This window comes from Colias philodice, chromosome 10 (assembly GCF_061535455.1).
Source record: "Colias philodice isolate Cphi_HAF_F1 chromosome 10, ilColPhil1 Martin Lab GWU primary, whole genome shotgun sequence".
NCBI classification, from domain to species: Eukaryota; Metazoa; Arthropoda; class Insecta; order Lepidoptera; family Pieridae; genus Colias; species Colias philodice.
This window is the reverse complement of record NC_143095.1, coordinates 3,613,020-3,633,710: the sequence shown is the minus strand read 5'-3', so window position 1 is coordinate 3,633,710 and position 20,691 is coordinate 3,613,020. Positions and strand designations below refer to the sequence as shown.

The following is a 20,691-nucleotide window of genomic DNA, read 5'->3' as shown; positions in this document are numbered from 1 at the left end:
TCTTATGCTTTAATCATGTATCATAATCAAAACAAAGTGGACATTAATATACTTATCGATATCAGAAAAAATTGCATACAAAAACAACATATACTATATATGTACTAGTATTCGAGGAATAAAAAAGAGGTCGACGCAACAATGCAACTTAACAAGCGCAAAACTGGTGTTCAGGTATTTTAGTAACATTTCCAAATGTAATCTCAAAAGGTTATAAGAAACCAGTGGTTGTTGGAGAAAACTAACCTGTCATAGAATAAACGGAAAGAGTATATTTCTGTGACCGATAAGCTTGGTGCAACTAAAGCTAGTATGCGTACCGATTTGTAGAAATAACGGAACTGCCCCCCTAGTCAAGTGGCTTTCTGTTAGCGTAGCGTTCAATAGAATAGACTACGAATGTATGAGATTGACGTAAGCTGTAGATACGTTTAACTACAGCTTACGTCAATCTCATACATTCGTAGTCTATTCTATTGAACGCTACGCTAACAGAAAGCCACTTGACTAGGGGGGCAGACCAGTCGATATCCAAAGACAGATAAACAGATACCTACTGCATGCTGACGAGTGAAGATATGTCATAAATCGTACTATGAAAACGCGTATTACCCATTCATTAAACGTATATATTAAAAACTCACTATTATAATGATGGTCATGTTATTTTTTAATAAACTTGTAGAATGTAAACATAATATTTAAAAAAAATATTTGTTCATAAAGTCACAAGGTGATCCTCAATGTAAAAAGCTAGGGAAAATATGTTTTGGACAAGGTTATAATTTTTAATGTTATAAATATGTGTAATATAATAATAAATTAAACGTTATAATTTATAAGACGACTTTTTTAAATAAAAAAGCCAGGTGTCTATTTGGTTTGATAAAAACAAAAGTAATACAAACTGTAACAAATGTATGAAAAACTCATTATAAAGCCGTGTAGGTACTTGTTTTTATAATATGTATTATATTTATGCTAGATCGAGTAGTAGACATTTAATATTTTTCGATGAAGGTCAATCAGATACAAAATATTAAAACCGTTAAACGTACGTGAGGAAGTAAGTCTCACCGTGTATTCAGGACAACATGCCATTTCGAATGGCACTGTTTTGTACCGAGATATGTTATTAATCATTATACAAATATTAACATACTATTCATGAGAAAAAAAACCTGACCTAGCAAACGTTCTGCCAAAAACTTTAATTACAAAGCGAAATGAAATAGAAAGCATATTTCATTACAACCTCTGAACTAGCCAACTAAACAAATATTAAAAGTCACACAAGCCTTTTCAGATTTTCATTACAGACACTGTGACACGAGAATTTTTGTTAGTCCAGAAAAAGCTAGAATATCAGGTAGTTCATAAAAAGCTTTACTTCTAAAGCATGATTCCAAATGGGGAACATTCTCGATTCTACCGTTTGTGATGCAGTTGATAAGGAACTCACACTTTTTGTGCAAGTTCGAGCCACAAGAGACTTTATTTATAACACGTATCCTGCTCCACAACTAGACCCTATCTGTGACTTTTATAAAATCTTTCCAAGTAGCTCAAATAAGATGCAACTGAAGTTGGTAAGGAATTAGGTTCAATCAAATCACCTTTAACCTTCTACTTACTTTCCAAATACGTTCCATCTGTTTGTGTTCACTAAAATAGAGGCCTCTATTTTAGTTGGGAAGCTTATATTATATGAACACATAGAATAGTTTCTGACGAGTAAAAATATTAAAAATTGCGTTTGCGTAGCGTTATTGCTGATATCTATTTTACAATTATTAAAAACAATATTATTTAGTTAGTGCTTTGGATTTAAATATTATATTCTGTCATAATTAGTAAGATTAGATCAGTACACATTGCACTGAAGTTAATTTGTTTGAAGGTTAACATTATAAGAAGTTTAATGAACCATACCATCACAATTAACATTTCTGATAATGCTTATTTTTAGAATTACGAACGGCTTTATTTTGAAAATGCTCTATAGCGACGCAATGTTAAGGTTCACAATATGAATACCTACCATATAAAATCCGACACAATCATAATGGAATCATATTTGCATGTTATTAGAATTACTTTCACAGTCGCTAGCCACAATACTAGACACGAAATTGAACACTGGAACCAATATGACGATACTGAATTTCTCTTCGTACACAATACACATGTGACCTAATAGGTCTATTTTTTACCAAGAACATGAAAATAATATTGAAAGTAGAGATGCTTGAATAAATGTGTAATCTATGTTGAATTTACTAGTTATATAAAAGAAAGTACAATAAAAGAATTAACGTAGTTTTTACTATCGTCCGAAGATTGAACAAAAACAATATTAATACCACTTTCGTTGCAGATAGCAGGTATGTGCGGCGAGGGAGGGCGGCCGAGAGCAATGTCCTGCGCCGTTCATGTGCTATGCTGCATACATAATGCGCCTACCGAGCCTTCTACAGACTTTTATATTTAAGCTTATGAGGTTTATTTCGTCTAGCTATGTTTTGTTTCCGGTGTAACGTGTGAAATAAATTTATGACAAACGTTTTTTTTTCCTATAAACTCTACCATAGAGCAAAATACATCTTTCTATTTTTTTGATATGATTTTTCATAGAGATAGATCGTAGTTTGGAAAAGGATTTATACTAGTTTTAGTTGCTATAGTAAAAAAAGTGTGTGAGTAAATTGTGGAACATGTACGGGAGCTTTTAAATGCGAGTAGCCTATATCAGAATGTTAAATAAAAGCTTACATTTGGTACTTAAATAGATGTGGGCTGCAATTTTTTTTGACCTTTATGCTCTAAGGTGCAATGATAACTGCTCAGTTCATGTTGTTTAGTGTTAGAGGTGTTCATGTTATGTAGTGTTTACTATCCTTAGTAACGTGATTAAAAACTAACGGTAGAAGGTGAGGAATCATCCTGACAAGTATATAAAATGTATTGCCTACTCTTCATAGATTTATGTCCAACGGGTCTGAAGCTATCCGAAGACAGATTGTTATTATCATAGAGCAGTGGTTATAACAAGTATGTTGATTAGATCAATTTGTACGATCAATATTATTGCAACGAGGAAAACTTTGCCGCAGTTTTACCATCACATCGTCTACGCAACGAGATTTTGCTCACAATTTCACTGCTTTCCCTTTAATATTTTTGTCAACAATTTAAGTTTACTAAAGTTGAGAGTTCGAATATCAACATTATTAACAAAACTCTCTAGTTAATTTTAAAATATGCAAGCTAAAACTGGATAGTTCAATCAACCCAAAATAATGTCGTTAATATGCGCGTTGCTATTAGTAACGGTTCTATATGGAGATGTATCAGACATTTTTTGTATAATGTGGTCTTTTGCGCGGTTAATTAAAAGCAAATCTATGTTTCGTGTAATCAATTCAACAATATCGACTTACATATGAGTTTATCTGTGACATCGCGGCTCTTAAACGGATGAACGCTTTCACTGTTAAAGTTAAACTATCACGATAGGCTTCTAACTAAACAATTATTTTTTATTTACAGTTCGAAGCTCTATTTAAAAATACGTCGAAATGGATGATGATAAAAAGGTGCGAAAAATAACAAGACTACACGCAATATTTACAAAAACGTTGTAAGTTATTTAGCAGGTAAACTAAGCATTCGATTTACATAATACTTAAAAGCTGAAAAATATTAATTAACCGTATGTACCGTTTCCCAATAAATTATAGAGACACTCGCAAATTAGTGAAATGTTTTGATGTCGAAACAATTTTCATTCGATCAGTCAAAGGAGATTAAATCTTAACTAAATGCGGCCGATGTTGTGGTTTATAGCTAGTTAATAAACTCATTAAATATAACGCTATAACTTGTGAAAGTTTTGCACTATGTCGGTTCAATTAAATAGGTACCTATATGATTAGGTCTTAGAATCTTGTTGGGTAGTAAGTTTTATGCCATCTTAAAGACCATGTATAAAATGAAGAGCAGATATTTTAAATTTATTAAAATATGCAATATTTCAAAGATAACGAAATAACAGTAAAATTGCTGATCGTGATGAAGGATTAGAAACCTGACTCTACATGGTGAAATGTTGCGAAATTGTATTAAAACTTCAGATTGTTTCTTTAGTTAAACGCTAAGCTGGAATTAAAAAAAGCTACATTATTCTCGGCTGACATAGCTATATTTTTCATCAGGGTCAACACGGATGGAACCAGGACGAGTTGCTATATAAAATATACGTGCTATATAAAATTTCAAATACAGTTTGCATCAGATAAAAACTTAAACCTTTTAAATGAAAATAATATGTAATATGGATTTTAACATTACACTTTCACAAAAAATAGTTAATTATTAATTTTTTTTGCATAGGTACCTACTGCATAAGTTACCTTAGTTTTTCTTACGAAATACGAAAGTGATGCAGATGCCTCATATAAGCGTTAGATTACATACCTAGCTAGCGTCGTACCTTTAACCTTATCTCAAACGTAGTCGAGCTTTAAATCGACGCAGGATTTACGTACGATTCAGGATGTACATAATACATATAAACAGCTATGTTTTTCATTGTCTCGATTTATATCTAATGAAATATTTTGTTGAATAAGCACCGATACCGATACGAGTGCAAATTTTTCTCTAGGTATACCTACCTACGTTCTTATTTAATACAAAGGTAGATATAAAGAAACGTGCCATAAATTCATTATTTCCATTATTTTTATGCGTCATCATGAATGATTCATGGAACTGTACGTTCTTCCCATCAGCCATGTATTATTACTATCCGATATAAGGCTAAGGCGACGTTATCCTTTGTAACGGTTAAATGACGGCCAAATTTAGTTTCGATAAGCCTTTACAACCGTTTTAAGTTGATTGGTCGAATAAGACGTCGTTACCGAATGATAACATTAAAGATTACAAGACAAAGGCGTACCTATAGTAATTTACTAAATAGGTAATTCTAGTTCGTTTAAACTGGGTTTGGAATCGTTAATTACGCTTAATCCTTAAACAGTGAAATGCAAGAGACAGGTACCTACCTAGGTATCCCATAGGTTTTAATTTTATAGTCGTTAAGTGAATAGGTAGGTACCTACGTCATAAAAAAGTTTACATTTGAACTTTGTTTTCCAGAATTTCTTTACAAACTTTTACTTTACGAGTTTTTTTTATTCATACATAAGTAGGTACATACCTATACATTGAGGTAACAAAGCATATCTACCTATTTCGTATAGAAAGCAAAACCTACGTACCTACCTATATCTCCATTAACAAATAGGTACCTATCATGTATACAGTATCCCTGGATACTGCATACAAAAATCTACCTAGCTACTCTCTAGTCTCTATAATTATTTTACGAAAAACAATATGACAACAAGAAGGTAAGTATTCACAAACTGGTTGTTTATCAATAATTTGTATAATAGTGAAAACGGCAAAACCTACAAAGAATTTAAAAAATAAAAGATACTTAACATGAAAGATACCTAAGTGATTGAGTGCTACAAAGTTCCCAAGAGCAAAGTTCAGTCATAATTTTGAAACTATTTAATAACATAACATAGGTACGTAGGTATTTTAATAATACTTACAAAATTCTGAAAACCTACCTTCGTACCTATGCGAAACGTAGGTTCTATTATGTTAGATAGTACCTAGTATAACTTTATATAGGGACCTAGATGTTTTAACTCATTTTATATTTATGGAAAATAAATTAAAAATATCTAAACATTAAATAATTTTGTACTTACAGTAAAAGTTTTTAATCCAATTCCAGGCTGAAGTGAAGGTTCATCACACACTAGAGATTTTATACCTATTTATTAAAACAACTGCGTATCGATATGGATATATCGGAATAGAGTCTAGTTTCTTAGAAATAGATGCACTTTTTAATACTTTTAAAACTATATGTACTACTATACTCTGTTCGTTTATCTTTTCAAGTAAAAAAGACGTTCGTTCGATCGTTTTGTGTCGCAAAACCGGTAAGACGGGTCTGGCAATACCTGTCTCGTCCCGATCCCAATGACTTGTCGACTGTTCTGTCATTTATCCTATGTCTATGCTTGTCAAATGTCTACTTGAACTGACTGCGTCAAATATCAGTATTGCCACATAAGAATATTATTAATTTCTAGCTCTATCTTGAGCTCTATCTATGTTTCTTAATATAAATTATTATTTTATATGGGGCGTTGGGCGATTATTCAATGCGTGGTAGAAAGATTAAAAATTTTACAATCGTCGAAATCTCCGTTCTTGCTTTCAAAAAGAATAATTAAATGTGCATGTTCTATTAAGTATATCAAATAGCGGTCCGCCCCGGCTTCGCCCGTGGTACATATTTAAGTTTTCTCTACATAAGAACCATCCTGGTACTTCAAGGAATATAATAAAAAAAGAATTATCGAAATCGGTCCACCCGTTCTCGAGTTATGCGCTTACCAACACATTTTGCGATTCATTTTTATATTATAGAAGATATTATGTAGTATGTAAATAATCATAAATAATTATTATATATTGTCGTTAGCCCGTGAATTTAATGCAAAGACGTTAAACTACTAACTATGCTGTGCACTACGAATGATTTAGGGTACTAAGGCGCAATTCTGCGCCGAATTTAAACCAGTCCGAGTGTGAGCGTCGCATCCTCAAATTATTCTCTACTTCTAATGAGGTGATCATGGCCAAGCAAATTAAGCTCATTGCATAAATTGCTTGAAAAACGAGCATGTAGGTACCAAATGTTATGTCCTGATAGTATGTAAGATTAATGATATGCTAATAATATAATTTAATGTATGTAAAAATAAAATAAAACATAGTTTGCGTATATTATGTTACTGTAAAATTATTGTAATGACCGTTAGCTATTATAATTATCATACATTGCTGAATAGCATAGTTTTATGCAATTTCTATCGTAATATAGCATTATCTCTTACGTTCTTGAGGGTTTTGCGCAATTGAATACATATTATTTTTATCCTTAATTAATTTATAAGATTGCTATAGGTCAAACAAAATTCGTGGTCACTCTAAATACCATTTCTACAAACATCAATGATTGGTTGAGTTGTCAAAACTGAAAACGTTAGACAAGGACTATTTATCTTTGGGAGACCTTTCGCTCGGACCGCTTGCTTAGCTTCCGCTTCGACCGCGTTTCCATCTGCAAGAACTTGCAGGTGGAAACGCGGAATTAGACTTGCAAGCTGCTGTCAGACAGACTGTCGGTTCATTTTTCTTGCGGAAGTTTTCTTGCAGATGGACAGGCGGCTTAAGTATGGAAGAAGTAACCCTGAGCATAGGAATACATACTATTTTCGTCAAAAAAAAAGGTTTTTTGGAGCACCGTCTTGTTAATAGTACATATACGTCTTTGATTTAATGCCACGAAACGATTTTTTTTTCTGATATCACTATTCAAAATAAATTACTCGACTTTATTTTAACAGCATTTTCTATTGAAATTATAAAAATGGCAGCACTATTAGTTATGGTCAATCGTCAACTGACAACACTGACTGACAAGAGCAAGAGTTCTGTTCAAAATTCAAATATTGAATAATCGAATACTCGAGTGAAATTTGTATTTTTTTGACTAATAAACTGAATAAATTTAATTTATGAGCTTTTGAGCGCTTGCCGCTTGTCGCCTGTGCTTACTGCTTGTCGCTTTCAGAGTTCAGCTCGTAGAGAGTAGTATATTCCTTGGAGTTCAGTTTACAATTTACATTCTACAAAGTTCGGCTTGCAAAGTTTGCTAAAAGATAACTGTGAGAATTGTTAATTAATGGATTTATCATTAATTGTTATAAGTAATTCATATTAGAATAGTTCGCTGTAAGTAGCAGAAGTTACATAGGTCGTAGTTACTACATATTTAATAATGTATTTTATAAAAGTATACTGGTTATTACGGTTAATATAAACAAAGGTAAAACAGTAAGTACACCATTGCTTAGTGTCGTATTATCGATCATCGAATCACATAGGTAATATATAGATAATATATCTGAGTAAAATTAATTGAAAATTTATATTGTTTAAAATTTGATTTTTGTAGGTACCTTCATAATTACTTAATTTGTCTGGAAGATATATCTTTAAAGTATCTACCTATGCTTTGTAATGTAGTTAGACCTGTAGTCAAAACTTAATAGTTTAATACTAATTTATTATACTTGAAACATTTTCATGAAGACCATCCCCCGACCAAGTCAACAAGTTATCAATATATGCTCTATACAATTAAGTATTTAAAAGATGAGAAGATACAAATTATGAAGAATATAACAACGATATGGTAAAGGTAAGTTATACTTTTCAAAATATTTTTAAAGAAATTCTTAACTTTGTTTGGTTTATTACATTCTATAGAAGAAGTAGAATTATGTAGGTGGCTTATTTATTATTTTGTATTTGCATATTCAAAGGTGTTGAGGCAAATAGTACAATGTGCAATTTAATTCTCATGAACTGCAATTAATTTTAAGTCTTCCACCAACTATTAATAACAATTACTTAATAATAAATTTTCTGAAGAAAAAGGTTTATGTTACTTAAATGAAAAAATATAATAATTTTTAAGATTCATTTTATTTTTAATAACATAAAAATGTTATGTATTTTTTTCAATTTTACATATTTAGAAATGAATTTCAGTGGGGTACCAGATTTCTAGTATTCACAATAAGATCAGGATTTTAACTACAATACAATTTGGCTTTTGAATTATAGGTCATGGGTTGCATATTACATATTAGAATAACTTTTCACTTATTTTCAAATGCTGTTTTTACATTCGTCAAATCTACTTAGTCCACAGCAGTTCATTATATTATTCAACAAAATATATATTGTAATAATTTACTCAATTGGATGGATCATACAATATGATTCTTGTCTTCTGTTCAATGTGATATGCTCTACATTTTTATGATATTTTCAATTTAATACAAACATTAATTTTACCTAAAACAGGTAACAGTATAAAAAAGTACTATTTGGTCATTCAAAAATCACTATGATGATCCATCCAACAGCAATATTAACTACAATAAATAGAACTAGCTAACTGGAATTGAAGGTCCCTTAAAAGTATATAAATTTATTTCCGTAGCAGTGATCAATTACACATTTTGCTTTATATGTTGTAATGTAATGAATTTCAAAACTGTTTTTAGCAAATATATCCGTGTGATTGACCACAGCTTTCAAGTAATGCTAATTTATTGTTTTCGTAAAAGATGACTAAATCTAAAGAGGCGCCCATATAACTAGCATGTATTGAAGATGCGCAAATCACCATATTTTACAATTGAATTAGAAAATAGACAGAATTTTATAAGAATCTAAGACTTTTATGATACTGCACAAAGATATGAATTAATTAAATTTCTTTTAATTATAGATATTAATTTTATGATAAAAGAAAAGAAATATTTCTTTAAGAAATTAGCTATAACAGTGTAAAGGGATTACTTGAAAGAATGAGGAAAATATGGCGCGCTTAGTCTGTGAAATACAACCAAACATTTGAAAATAGGTGAAACTAGTAATATTTAGTCAACTTAATGCTCATCAGTTTGATCTCAAAGTAACAATTCATAAACCTATTTTTTGAAGTAACATTTTTATAACAAAACAAAGTAGTCATTAAATATTCTGTATCTATTGATTTATTAATATTTATTGCTTTTGTTTTTCACATCACGAATTAAATTTGTAGGTAAATCATAATTATTATAGATGAGCACTATGTGATGATAAAATTTCTACTAAATTATTATTTAAATTGCATTATTTCTGACATAGTAAATGCATGTCAGAGTACAGATTATCAGTTAGAAATATAAATTTATTTTTAAAAGTTGTTGCAAGGATCAGTATGTATTGAATAATAATGAAGCAACTATCCATAAAACAACATCAATTACAAAAACATTTTATATAGATTAGCACCCTAAAATTTTTGTTTTTAATAAGTCATTAAATTTATTATGTAAAGTTTTTGAAATGCCGATTTATTGTTAACATTTAAAATTTTCAATCAAGAATGTATAAAAAGAAATATGAAAATATTATAGTTAAAAATATTTGTATAGTTATGTTAAAAATTAATAATAAGTATTATGGTCTTTCCTTTTTCACTACAATCTGTACTCTGAATGCTTTGATGCAACTTTGAATATAGTGGTGTTCTGTACATGTAAAACCATGTGTAGATTGATTGTTTTAATTTAGTTTTACTACACTAAACTGGCCGTCATATAAGTATCTGCCATGTTCTAAATATATAACTAGATCATATAATATTCTTACCTAAATCATATTTACAAATAATACAGTTCATTACTCTTTTAACATAGAAATTAAAATATATTTCTATCATTCTTCAATTCACATAACGCAAAATAATTTAACAGTGTTTTTGCACTCACATTTACAATATAGTTTAGCAACTTGTTGTCACTATATACTGATTTCAAACAACTCATTTAGAATATATCACCCAATAAGCGAGTAGCTACATACCCACAAATCCTAGCATGTCTTATATTAAAAAATGCAGAAATATGAAAACTTTAAGGAATATTTTTATTTTTGGGGCATGAACATTATAGTTCTTTTGCATATATTTAGTTTTAGGAACTATAAAATTCATACTGCCACTCGCGAGCCCCGCAACATAATGACTACATAGCTATATTTACATATTGCATTACGGTCTCTTGACTATTGAAAGAACTAGGAAAATAAAATAAAATATCTCGCTATTTACAGTTGGTAAACTATACACAATTAGACTCAAAATATCTAATTATAGCATTATATTGAACAAGAGGATGAATTAATTTAATTAGTTTATTCTATTCTTTAGAATATTTAGAGCTCAGGTGCGCCACGGTTGTCGCGGTGGCGCGAGGAACTATACATACACAACACCGCAGTGTCTATGGCCGGTGAGGCCTTTGCCACACCTCAGACCTTATCTATACATTATAACTATAAATTTTTCTCCAACATCATTGTTTCAACAAGATGCTCTAGACAACGTCGAATGTCGCATTATGCTAGATAATCGTAGCACGTCCATTTAAGTGGGAGATTCTATTAGCTTTGCTATGTCAGAAACACCTATAGACGTCTTGCGAAATTCGACGTCGACGCTCGTGGAGAAGAAACTAAAATCTAATATCACAATGTCGAGCTCCTACACGGGAGCTAAATAGGCGTCAAACTAGGCCGCTAGATTCGACGAAAGATTGAATCCCAGCCTATTTCAGAATAGGCCTGATGGGTGTTTAATCTTCATTTCTAAGGGCCTAGAAACATCCTTGTCACTCATTCAAAGAGCGCTAATAAGTCATCAGATGAGGGAGCGCGTGGTGGGTGCGAGCCCGCTGACGATGATGATGAAGGTGGCGTCGCTAGAAGCTCACCAAGAGCAGGGGCATCCAAGTATGAAAGCAATTCCATTGGATCAACACTTGTTTCCGGTAGCAACTGCAAAGTAAATTTTTTATTGATATATTTTTATTTCGGATGTAAAATTTAGTAAATATATGTTTATAAACGATTACAACGAATACGATCAATGACAGAAACTTACGTTTAAGTTATCAGTCCCCTCGCCGTCAATTACTGCGGCAGGGTCAAAATTTAAGTCGGCAGGAATATCAACGTCGTTCAAAGAATGATGTCCAACAGAAGGTGGACCTGGCGTGTGACTGGAGCCAGGTGTATGAGCGCCACCTCCTCCAGGAGTGTGAGCTGACCCAGGCGTATGAGGTGTGTGTGGCGTATGAGGCATCTAAAATATTAAGAATAGTAATCATTATCAAGAAATAAAATGAAACATGATGGTTTGAAACGTTTTCTCATTTTTTTTATAATATTTCAAATTTCAATGATTAATATAGAAAACTCAACAAACCTGTTCATTTAAACTTTTTTCCATTGCGTTTAGGGGGTCTAAAGAATTGACGCTTTCATTAAGGTGCGACAAGGGCCCATTGCCTGCGTATTCATTGCTTCCAGGGCCATTGTTCATGCCGAAGTCATAGTTTTGACTGTTGGAACTAGATGTTCTATTCTGGTTTCCTTGATAGGATGAGATCATAGATCCACTTGCTATCGTGTTCATATCTGGAGGGAGATACGGCGACATAGCTTGATTCATATCCCAATTGTTCATTGTAGGCATGTTCATTGAACCAGGCGATACCGCTTTCCCCCGTTTCCCACTGCTGTCGTTGCTATCATCTTCTTGCTGCAATTTACAAATTAAAATTATATAATGAAAATGAAGCAAAATACTATTACTCTAATGGCATTGAAATTGTTTGTTTTTCTGTAACTGATTGAAAAAATATGAAATCTTACCTTTATGCCAGTGTTTGTTGATATTTTTGCTGCTTTCCAATTTGCTCCACTGTCAATAGTTACTTCGTCTACGTCGGAGCTATTTAATGTATTTAGGATGCCCCACATATATTGATCTACCTCTAATCCTTCCAATTGAGCTGGTTTACTGTAAACAATTATTAGATATTATAAAAAATGTGTACATATTTTGAAGAGGTTCTATTATTCACAAATACTTTTGAACTCAGATAAGTAATAAATTATTTTACTTACTTGCAAACTGGACATCTCCAAGAACCTCTTTCACAGTTTAGTTGTAGGTAAGATTCCAAGTCAAAGCACTGTATATGTTTGCATTCATGACCTCGAGCAGGTAATGTTATTTTCTTAAAAGTTATAGGACATTTCAGTGAAACTTTTAATGCTGTTTGTTCGATACTGTCTCTTTCATTAGGAGTGTTTGTATTATTATTCCCACTAGAAGATGTTTGATTGAAGTTCATTTTAATTTTGGCAATGCAATGATCTGCTGTTAATAATCGCTTCCTTAACAATCCTTGTAATACACTTCTTACGCTAGGTCGATGTACTAATTGTAGCACAAATAAGTGTGACTGTAAAAAAAATTGGCAGTGAGAATTTGTTCCTTATTTTAGTTGCGATAAAATTGTATTAAATTGGTAAGGTATACTTACACAGCAACATGCCGAGACCGTTATCTGTATTGTGTTTCTGCCAGGCTGGCACACTTCTTTCAGGTACAATGGTTTATGCGACGTTTTGTTTTCTCCTCTGTCTATTATCAACGGAGTAGCATTTACTGAAACCTGGACGCTTGCAGGCCAATTAGTATTCATCTGCCGATCTTCATGGTGGAAACATTTTAATTGGAGTTCAAGATCGGATCTAAAAAATATATAAACATATTAGCCACTTCTTTATTTTAACTTATTGTTTAAATATTAACTTTTCAAAATTATTTATTTACCTCCATATTAACGTTGAGTGGACTGTAGGTTTTAATTGAAAAACGTGGTTGCTAACTGCCAAATTATGTTCTAACCTAAATGGTGGTAATATAATACCATCTCTTACAGGGAATGTTAATCGAAGCTCATCATCTGAAATAGATATAAAAAATCATTAAAATCATATTCTTATGAATACCAAAACTACATACTTTTATATATATATAGTCTTGTAATAACTTACTTTGCATACCAATCGGTGGCTTGAGCTCATTAAAATGAGGTTTAACATCAGCATTCGGACTTATATATGGTGGCATACTACTGGCTGGAGTAAGAGGCGGTGTTGGATTACCAGGCACAGGACTGTGCTGGTAACTATTCGTTCGCATGGCCACCTCTTGCGCAAATTGACCACTGTATTGCCCGCCATATTGTGCGGAATTCGTTTGATGTTGAGGAAAATGATTTGGGACACCGCCATTAAAATACTGTCCCTGGTTAGAATAAGGCGGCGTTGACTGTCTCATGTTTCCTCGCATAGTCGGTCCAAAGTTTCCGCTTGGACCTAACGGTTGTTGCGGAGGGTATTGTCCTTGAAATCCAGGCCGACCACCATAGCCAGAGGGGTACTGCCCAGGACCGAATCCGGGTTGACCTCCCATATATTGACTCTTTCTTGAGCCCATCAGCATAGTGCCCGTTGGGTATGGAGCATGCCTCCTCTGATATCCAGGACCCATCTTCGTTGATCCGCCCATTTGACCGGGTCCCATTTGCGACGACATAATATTGGCATGCATTCCCATATTGGCCATCTGGGCCATAGGATTTATTCCGTTCATTGAAGCATTGCCCATTTGCCCCATCCCAGTCATACTTGTCATGCCATTCATCCCGTTCATTCCATTCATGCCGTTCATGCCTCCATTATTGCCCATACCCATCCCAGTCATTGCGGGATTATGGCTACGCTGCTGACCGTAACCATTCATCGCACTATATTGAGGATTTCCCATAGCCATGTTGCTTTGCATCTGTAATAATAGAAACGTTTATTATAAGAAATAATCATTTTTTATTAATTTTCTTTCAGAAGATAACTGAGACAATTTGTTTACCTGCGAGAATGGCTGTGAGTCCTGCATCGCAGCCGTAGTGGCCGCGGCAACCATCGCGGCGGTGGCGCCGAACTGCGCGTTCTCGCCCCCGCCGCTCATCGCGCCCGAACCGCCGTGGCACCCATAGCTGCTAAAAAGGTAGAAATTATAATACCTGTAGGTAGCGAAAAATCGCTAGGGATCTAACTACTAATGATATAAAATGACAATATAGTGCAGAGGCATTTTTTATGTTGCACTTGCAATAAAGTCTTTATTCATTTTTTTATCAGATATCACGAAAACATATACAAGTGTTAACAAATTGGGTAATAAGTATTCATTTTGAATTGCTTATTTATGTGCTATAGCGGATATTAGTTCTGAAATAAGTGCGGTTTCATGTGTGATTATCGTTTTATTAAGCTTCTGATAACGTCATATTTTATTATTATATTTGTATTTTGGATACAATTAATGAGATTTTATATCAAACATATTTTATTCTGAGTTTGTATTAATAGTCTGGATTATTCTTGATTTGAAGTTTTAATTTTGATTCACAGTTCACTCACGATAATATGAGTAGTTTCTATTCTATTGCAAGTGGCCTTGCGAAGTCTAACATTTTACATTCCACACGTTAACGCGTCGATTATTATTAATAAACACAGTCTTCAATATTCAACCCAAATTTCATGAACGTACGCGTTTTTTTAAAACGCTGTATGATTTTATTATTTCGTGAACAATGAGACAAAAAATCAATATGGACGCGTTGTTACCCCTGTGTTTCTCTCGGGATGTTTGATTTTTTGTATGGCGCCGGAGTGGGAGACAGACTCATGTGAACTCCTTTTGGGGCGAATTCCCGAGCCCTTTCTAATAACTCCATTCGACAAAAGCCCAATAAACACGCACACGAGTTACTTATTGTTATTTGTATATACGTTAAACAATGACTTAGAGTACACATTTTTTTGCAGCTAATATGTTGCATAAAGTTATTGATATCGTAAAGTTATGTTTGTTGTAAAATTATTTAATTTCAAATTGATAGTAATCTTCGATGTTATCAGATATACAGGGTGTCCCGCTATTGGTATACTAAGCGCGAAGGAACTTGTAGTTTTGCATACACTGATCACGTAAAAAATACTTAAAAAAAAAATTACGTCCAAAATTTTTTGCTAAATTTTTCCTGAATATCCATGTTTTCTTCTCTAGCTTCGCGCAGCCGGCATATACCGCTTCTCTAATATGAGCATTTTATCTATGAAAACATAATTTTAAACGATAGCTCACGTGCTGGTGGCAAAGTTGGGTGACTCGCTTGTTATGGGTGTACACATAGAGTTTTAAGAATTCATCTATTTGAAAAAAAAATGCGTCTGGAATTTTTTAATTATTTTTTACGTACTCAGCGTATGCAAAACTATAACCTCCTTTGAGCTTAGTATACCAACAGTGGGACACCCTGTATATTATGATAAATATTCTGTTTTGGTCATCTATTTGTCGATGTTATTCTGTTTCTAGTAAATATTTTTAAACGAAACAAATCCTACGATATAACTAATACAATGCTTAACTCGTCACGTTCCTTTCATCGATACTGCAAATGATTTACAAGGACCCTTAGGTAAACCGTGCCCGTCTTTTATATCTTTTTATAGTTTGTCTGAACCTTTTTGTTGCCGACCATAATGTGTGCCACCAAAAAAATAAACATTTCTGTATCCTGGCGTACTTTTTCTACAAGTTGTACCACATCCGAATAATCACTTACGTTATATTTAAAATATTTGGGTCTATGCAAGCGGTGGACGCAGGCATATTTTAAAAGTAATTCTAAGAATTCTCCTTTATAATCCTAATCTTTTTTGTATGTAGGTACCTATGTGTCTGGTGAGGTAGACCTTTTGTTTCAATACAAAATTTTAAAAGGTTTATCCGTAGAATATTGTAGATTATATCACGTTACACAAAACGGGAGATTTAGATAAATCAATATGATGACTATATGGCTATTTCGAGAAGCTGGAAGGTGTTTGGCATACTATTGAGAGATGTGCGAGTAACGTGTACGTATTTTGATACATAGGCTGCAGTTAATTTTAGATAGTTGCGCAGACGTGAATTCTTAGCTAATTGGCAGTGATTATAATCACGTGTGGAATCGATTTTTGAGATGAATATTTTGGTACAATTAATCTTTTATTTATGAAATTCTTTATTTTATCATGCCATTAGTGATTTATTTGTTTTGTAGTGTCATTTTTTGACCATTAGTTTTTTTTTCTTAGTCCAATGAAGTCTTTTATTGAAATTGATTCATAATATCCACACGAATACGTGGTATTAAGCCCCTGCATTTTGATGACAGTTGGTCACCCTCGTCTTTATATTATACCACTTCACATTATACATAGCTTGTGTGCACATTGCTAACGCGTAACACAATCATTTAAATGTAGGCAATCGATCGATGATGATGTAACTGGTGTAAAACTGAACACACGAATATTGAATACATATATTTTTAAACCTTACGCAAAATACTGTACAAAACATGATTTTCATGTAATAAAATATTCAAAATGTGTTGTATACCTATATCAAGCATTTTTTTTTAAATCAATTATTATATTTCCCGCATTATTTGTTTAAGATTGTTAAGCAGGGTTTTAATTTACGTCGATTTTATCTCATTTACGTCAATTGACGCCCTGAACTGTGAGAGAATGAATCATGTTCAAGGAGCGAATTCCGGGGGTTATAAATGGAGGCGACCGTTCTAGGGTGAATGCGACACAATAAGCGAGAAGGGTCGGTTCGCGTGGTCGCCTGCTTAGGGTAAATGGGCCCGTTCACGTCAATATGGGTTTTTATTATGAAACCTCTGATACTAACAACATTTCTGCGCTTGTATTTGCGATAAGAAACTTAAGTTAATAAAAAAATATTAACAATAAAAATAACAGTGTCGATAACGAAACAAAATATACATATTTTGTATAAGTAAAACCTCATTTTTAACTTCCGTTTGGCTCTAATGGGCACGTGGTGGGATTCATGTAGACAACATTACCCGGGATACGCCCCCACGAACATGCCCGTTGAAAGTCAACATTTTTTCCCACGACTCGATTAGCGGTAACTTATTTGATATAATTCAATAAACTTAAAAAAAATGTCTTTCAAGATTTAAGTTTTTATGTACGTATACTTTAATTTTTATAGAAATTAGTTGTAGATAGACATTATTATTTTTATCCCATATGATATTTAATTTAGTTACCGTTACTACGACAGTCTTTCAAAGTAAAGTGACTTCCTGTGTTCGTTTTCACAATCTCGTTGGCAGCCCCATGTTAATATTATTAATAACGTATTGGTTTTTGAATGAGCGAAGTAACGATTAACAATATGTTGTTTCATGTTTGTAAAGGTGATTACAAACAAAGCAATAGAGTGCCCAGACTTAGCACCTGCTCAAGTTTTTTTTATTTAACCTTTAGCATGATGAAGTTTTAAATATTTTTTATATCACTATTACGATAATATAAAACATATTTAATTCCTATAGCTTTTAAATTCTTGTGACGTGATTATTGATTTTTTTGAGATAGTTTCAACTATTGTTCCGAAGTCTTTAACGTATTGCTTGTTTGTGTTTATTGTAAACTAAAGTGCAGTCACCGCTTGCATTCCCAGCGCTGGCCTGTGTGAGTGCTTGTGTCAATGTGTAGGTAGTATTTCGATTGTGTGAGTGCTCTAAGGCATTAGTGTGCGTAGAGGGCGCCGAAAGCGTTTGTGCGTGTGAATGGAAGAGCACATTTCATTCTTTCATTATAATTGCAGTGATGCGCGCCATGCGATTTTAATAGATGAATATTTGTGATTTATGTTCAAATTGATTTATAATTAAAATACATTTGTTTGGCCTGTTCTATTATTTTTATTACATAAAATAATATTTTTGAAAATTAAACTGTAGATGCACTTTTTTTTTCGATTATTTTGAAGTTTTTTAATAAGTAATCGAAACATTTACTAGATTTTTTTTTCGTTTTATTATTATTTACGTTTTTTATTTACGTTTTTTATGTATAACGAAAATCAAATCGTAAGTTTATTGAGGGGTTCGGTTAAAAAATTAAATATTTTAAATGATACATCACACTCTGTTTTAATGTTCGGTTTTTGTTATTATTCAAAGTAAATAAACGTGATTTAATGAAATTTGACGCATTTAACTTTATAATGTACTTATTAACATAAATGTTTAATTATCATTTGATAAGAAATTATTGGTTAAAGCAATGGAGTAAAGACCATAATATTGGAAAAATATTTAGAAAGTTTTTTTAAATTTTGCATAATTATAAGTGTACTGTACTTACCTTTGCGTGTTTACTCTGTATCCTATTGTTTCTTGGTAAGAGTTATGTTTTCCAGTATCGGGAGCGACAGCTCCCTGATAGCTAATGTTGTGTCCCGCGTATCCAGCCGTATTAGCAGAATTCGCCGTCCTGTCGTTTCAAAACGCCTCCTGAAACATGACGCAGCTCTATGTATCTCCGAGGTAGTCACAACTTGTCAAGGATGATATTTTTCCTAAAAGCGATTTCACTTGCGAGTTGCAGGTCACTCGGCTTGTGTCATCCTTTGAAGGTATTTTTGCACAGATAAATAATTGCAACGTCAACAAACTGCTATAATGCCACTGTTTTTAATACGTATTTTTTTTGATGATAAATATTTACTTTATTTATACGAATTATAGAAAAAATACAAGTTTTTTTTCATATGTGGATTTTTAGTTACATTGAAAAATATAATTTTAAAATTGTGGCATTATTACAAATACTGCATTTTTTCGTTTCGTAGCTGTGCATATCTAATCGATTTATAATCCATTTTCCATGAATTATGGTATACATGTTTTTCAATAGTCTTCTGAAATTTTTTCGTAAACACACCTTAAGAAAATCCCACTGTTCCGTTTGTTTGTTTTCCAATTTTAGGAATAACTATCACTCCAAAAAATTTCAACAGGCCAAATCCAAAACTATGTCACTTATAATTCTTTGGTTCACTGCACTGTTTATGTTTAAATATTTTTTATGTCACTTCACAAATACTCCAAAAAATCCAAATCCAAGGTAAGGTCACCGTTTGTCACTGTGTTCCAGGTTTGAATGATAATAAATAAATTATTATCATTAATCCACGAGTCCAACAAAATTCATCGAAACATCATAGACGTGTTGCACGAGCGCCGACGTCGACGTCACTGGCATCAGACAACCACACGTTCGACCGTCAAAGGTAACACTGGCTGGCAAGCCGGCGACGGTGAGTGAGAGGTTGCGCCGCGGGGGGATCCCACCCCGCGCGACGTTGCCGGCTCGGTGCGATAAAGTGGCGCACCCCCTCGTCCCCCGCCAGTGTCGTCGTCTCGGCATTTCGTAGTCGGCCCAGCTCGGACGCCGTCGTCGTCATGTCGGTTTCATGCTCCACCCCGCGCACTCGACATTTCATTTCACGTAACGGTCCTCAATCGAGCGCGATACTGCGAGTGCGATAGTCGCAGTGTACGCTAGCATACCTCATTAGTTATTCATGATAATTTACTTAGCATGACAAGCAGATAAATTATGTAGTATTCGTATATAATTTGAACTATTTCAATTATTTACATTTATATTCGCTTTAAAAATGATGATAGGGTTACATTAACTCAATTGTCTAAATCTCAGGTGGATTAGGAAAACTAAAAATAATGATTGTCGATTTTTTGCTTGTTACGAATTTGTATCAGTGGCCGCTCTCGGAATTCGATGAGCGTCCGTCTACGTTGGGGCATAATAATTAACAGCGATAAACAATGGGCATGTCGCCTTCGTCCTCTGGTCGCTACCTGCGCATGACGATAGAGGACAAGTGACTCGTCCTGCGATGTCCTTGCTTGATCGTTGCACGCATTTCGCATTCATCTTAACTCGTATCACCTTATTCTTGTTTTGTATTTCGGCATATTTGAATAATTAGGCTGATGTAATATGAACTGGCTAATTTTATATTAAATTTTGTATGCGAAGTATTTGCGATAGGTAGTTATTTTATAATAATACATTGATGACACTAAAATACTAATGAGTTAATAATGACATTAACAATCAATAGAAATGTATAATAAA

The 20,691-nt window shown here is 33.1% G+C and overlaps 2 protein-coding genes across 3 annotated transcripts in view; both read right to left on the bottom strand.

The window, feature by feature from the left end:
- Nucleotides 1–6,074, bottom strand: part of btsz (bitesize) — a 66,662-nt gene extending 60,588 nt beyond the window's left edge. Inside the window, exon 1 of the mRNA XM_089699783.1 lies at nucleotides 5,790–6,074. The gene's annotated coding sequence lies outside the window, so the exon portion shown is untranslated. The remainder of the gene's footprint in view (nucleotides 1–5,789) is intronic.
- Nucleotides 6,075–8,627: 2,553 nt separating this feature from the next.
- Nucleotides 8,628–19,847, bottom strand: tna (Zinc finger MIZ domain-containing protein tonalli). Of its 2 annotated transcripts, none has more exons than XM_089699761.1 (11): nucleotides 19,471–19,847; nucleotides 18,892–19,040; nucleotides 14,507–14,636; nucleotides 13,630–14,422; nucleotides 13,406–13,538; nucleotides 13,113–13,323; nucleotides 12,691–13,031; nucleotides 12,436–12,583; nucleotides 11,987–12,322; nucleotides 11,663–11,863; nucleotides 8,628–11,556 (listed from the first exon to the last, which is right to left on the bottom strand). In XM_089699761.1, exons 3-11 carry the CDS (start codon nucleotides 14,603–14,605, stop codon nucleotides 11,395–11,397), a joined length of 2,424 nt encoding a protein of 807 aa, XP_089555887.1. In that variant the 5' UTR covers nucleotides 14,606–14,636; nucleotides 18,892–19,040; nucleotides 19,471–19,847; the 3' UTR covers nucleotides 8,628–11,394. The 2 variants fall into 2 exon arrangements, with proteins under 2 accessions (XP_089555887.1, XP_089555886.1); XM_089699760.1 differs by having other exon boundaries at nucleotides 14,507–14,633.
- Between the last annotated feature and the right edge of the window lie 844 nt (nucleotides 19,848–20,691).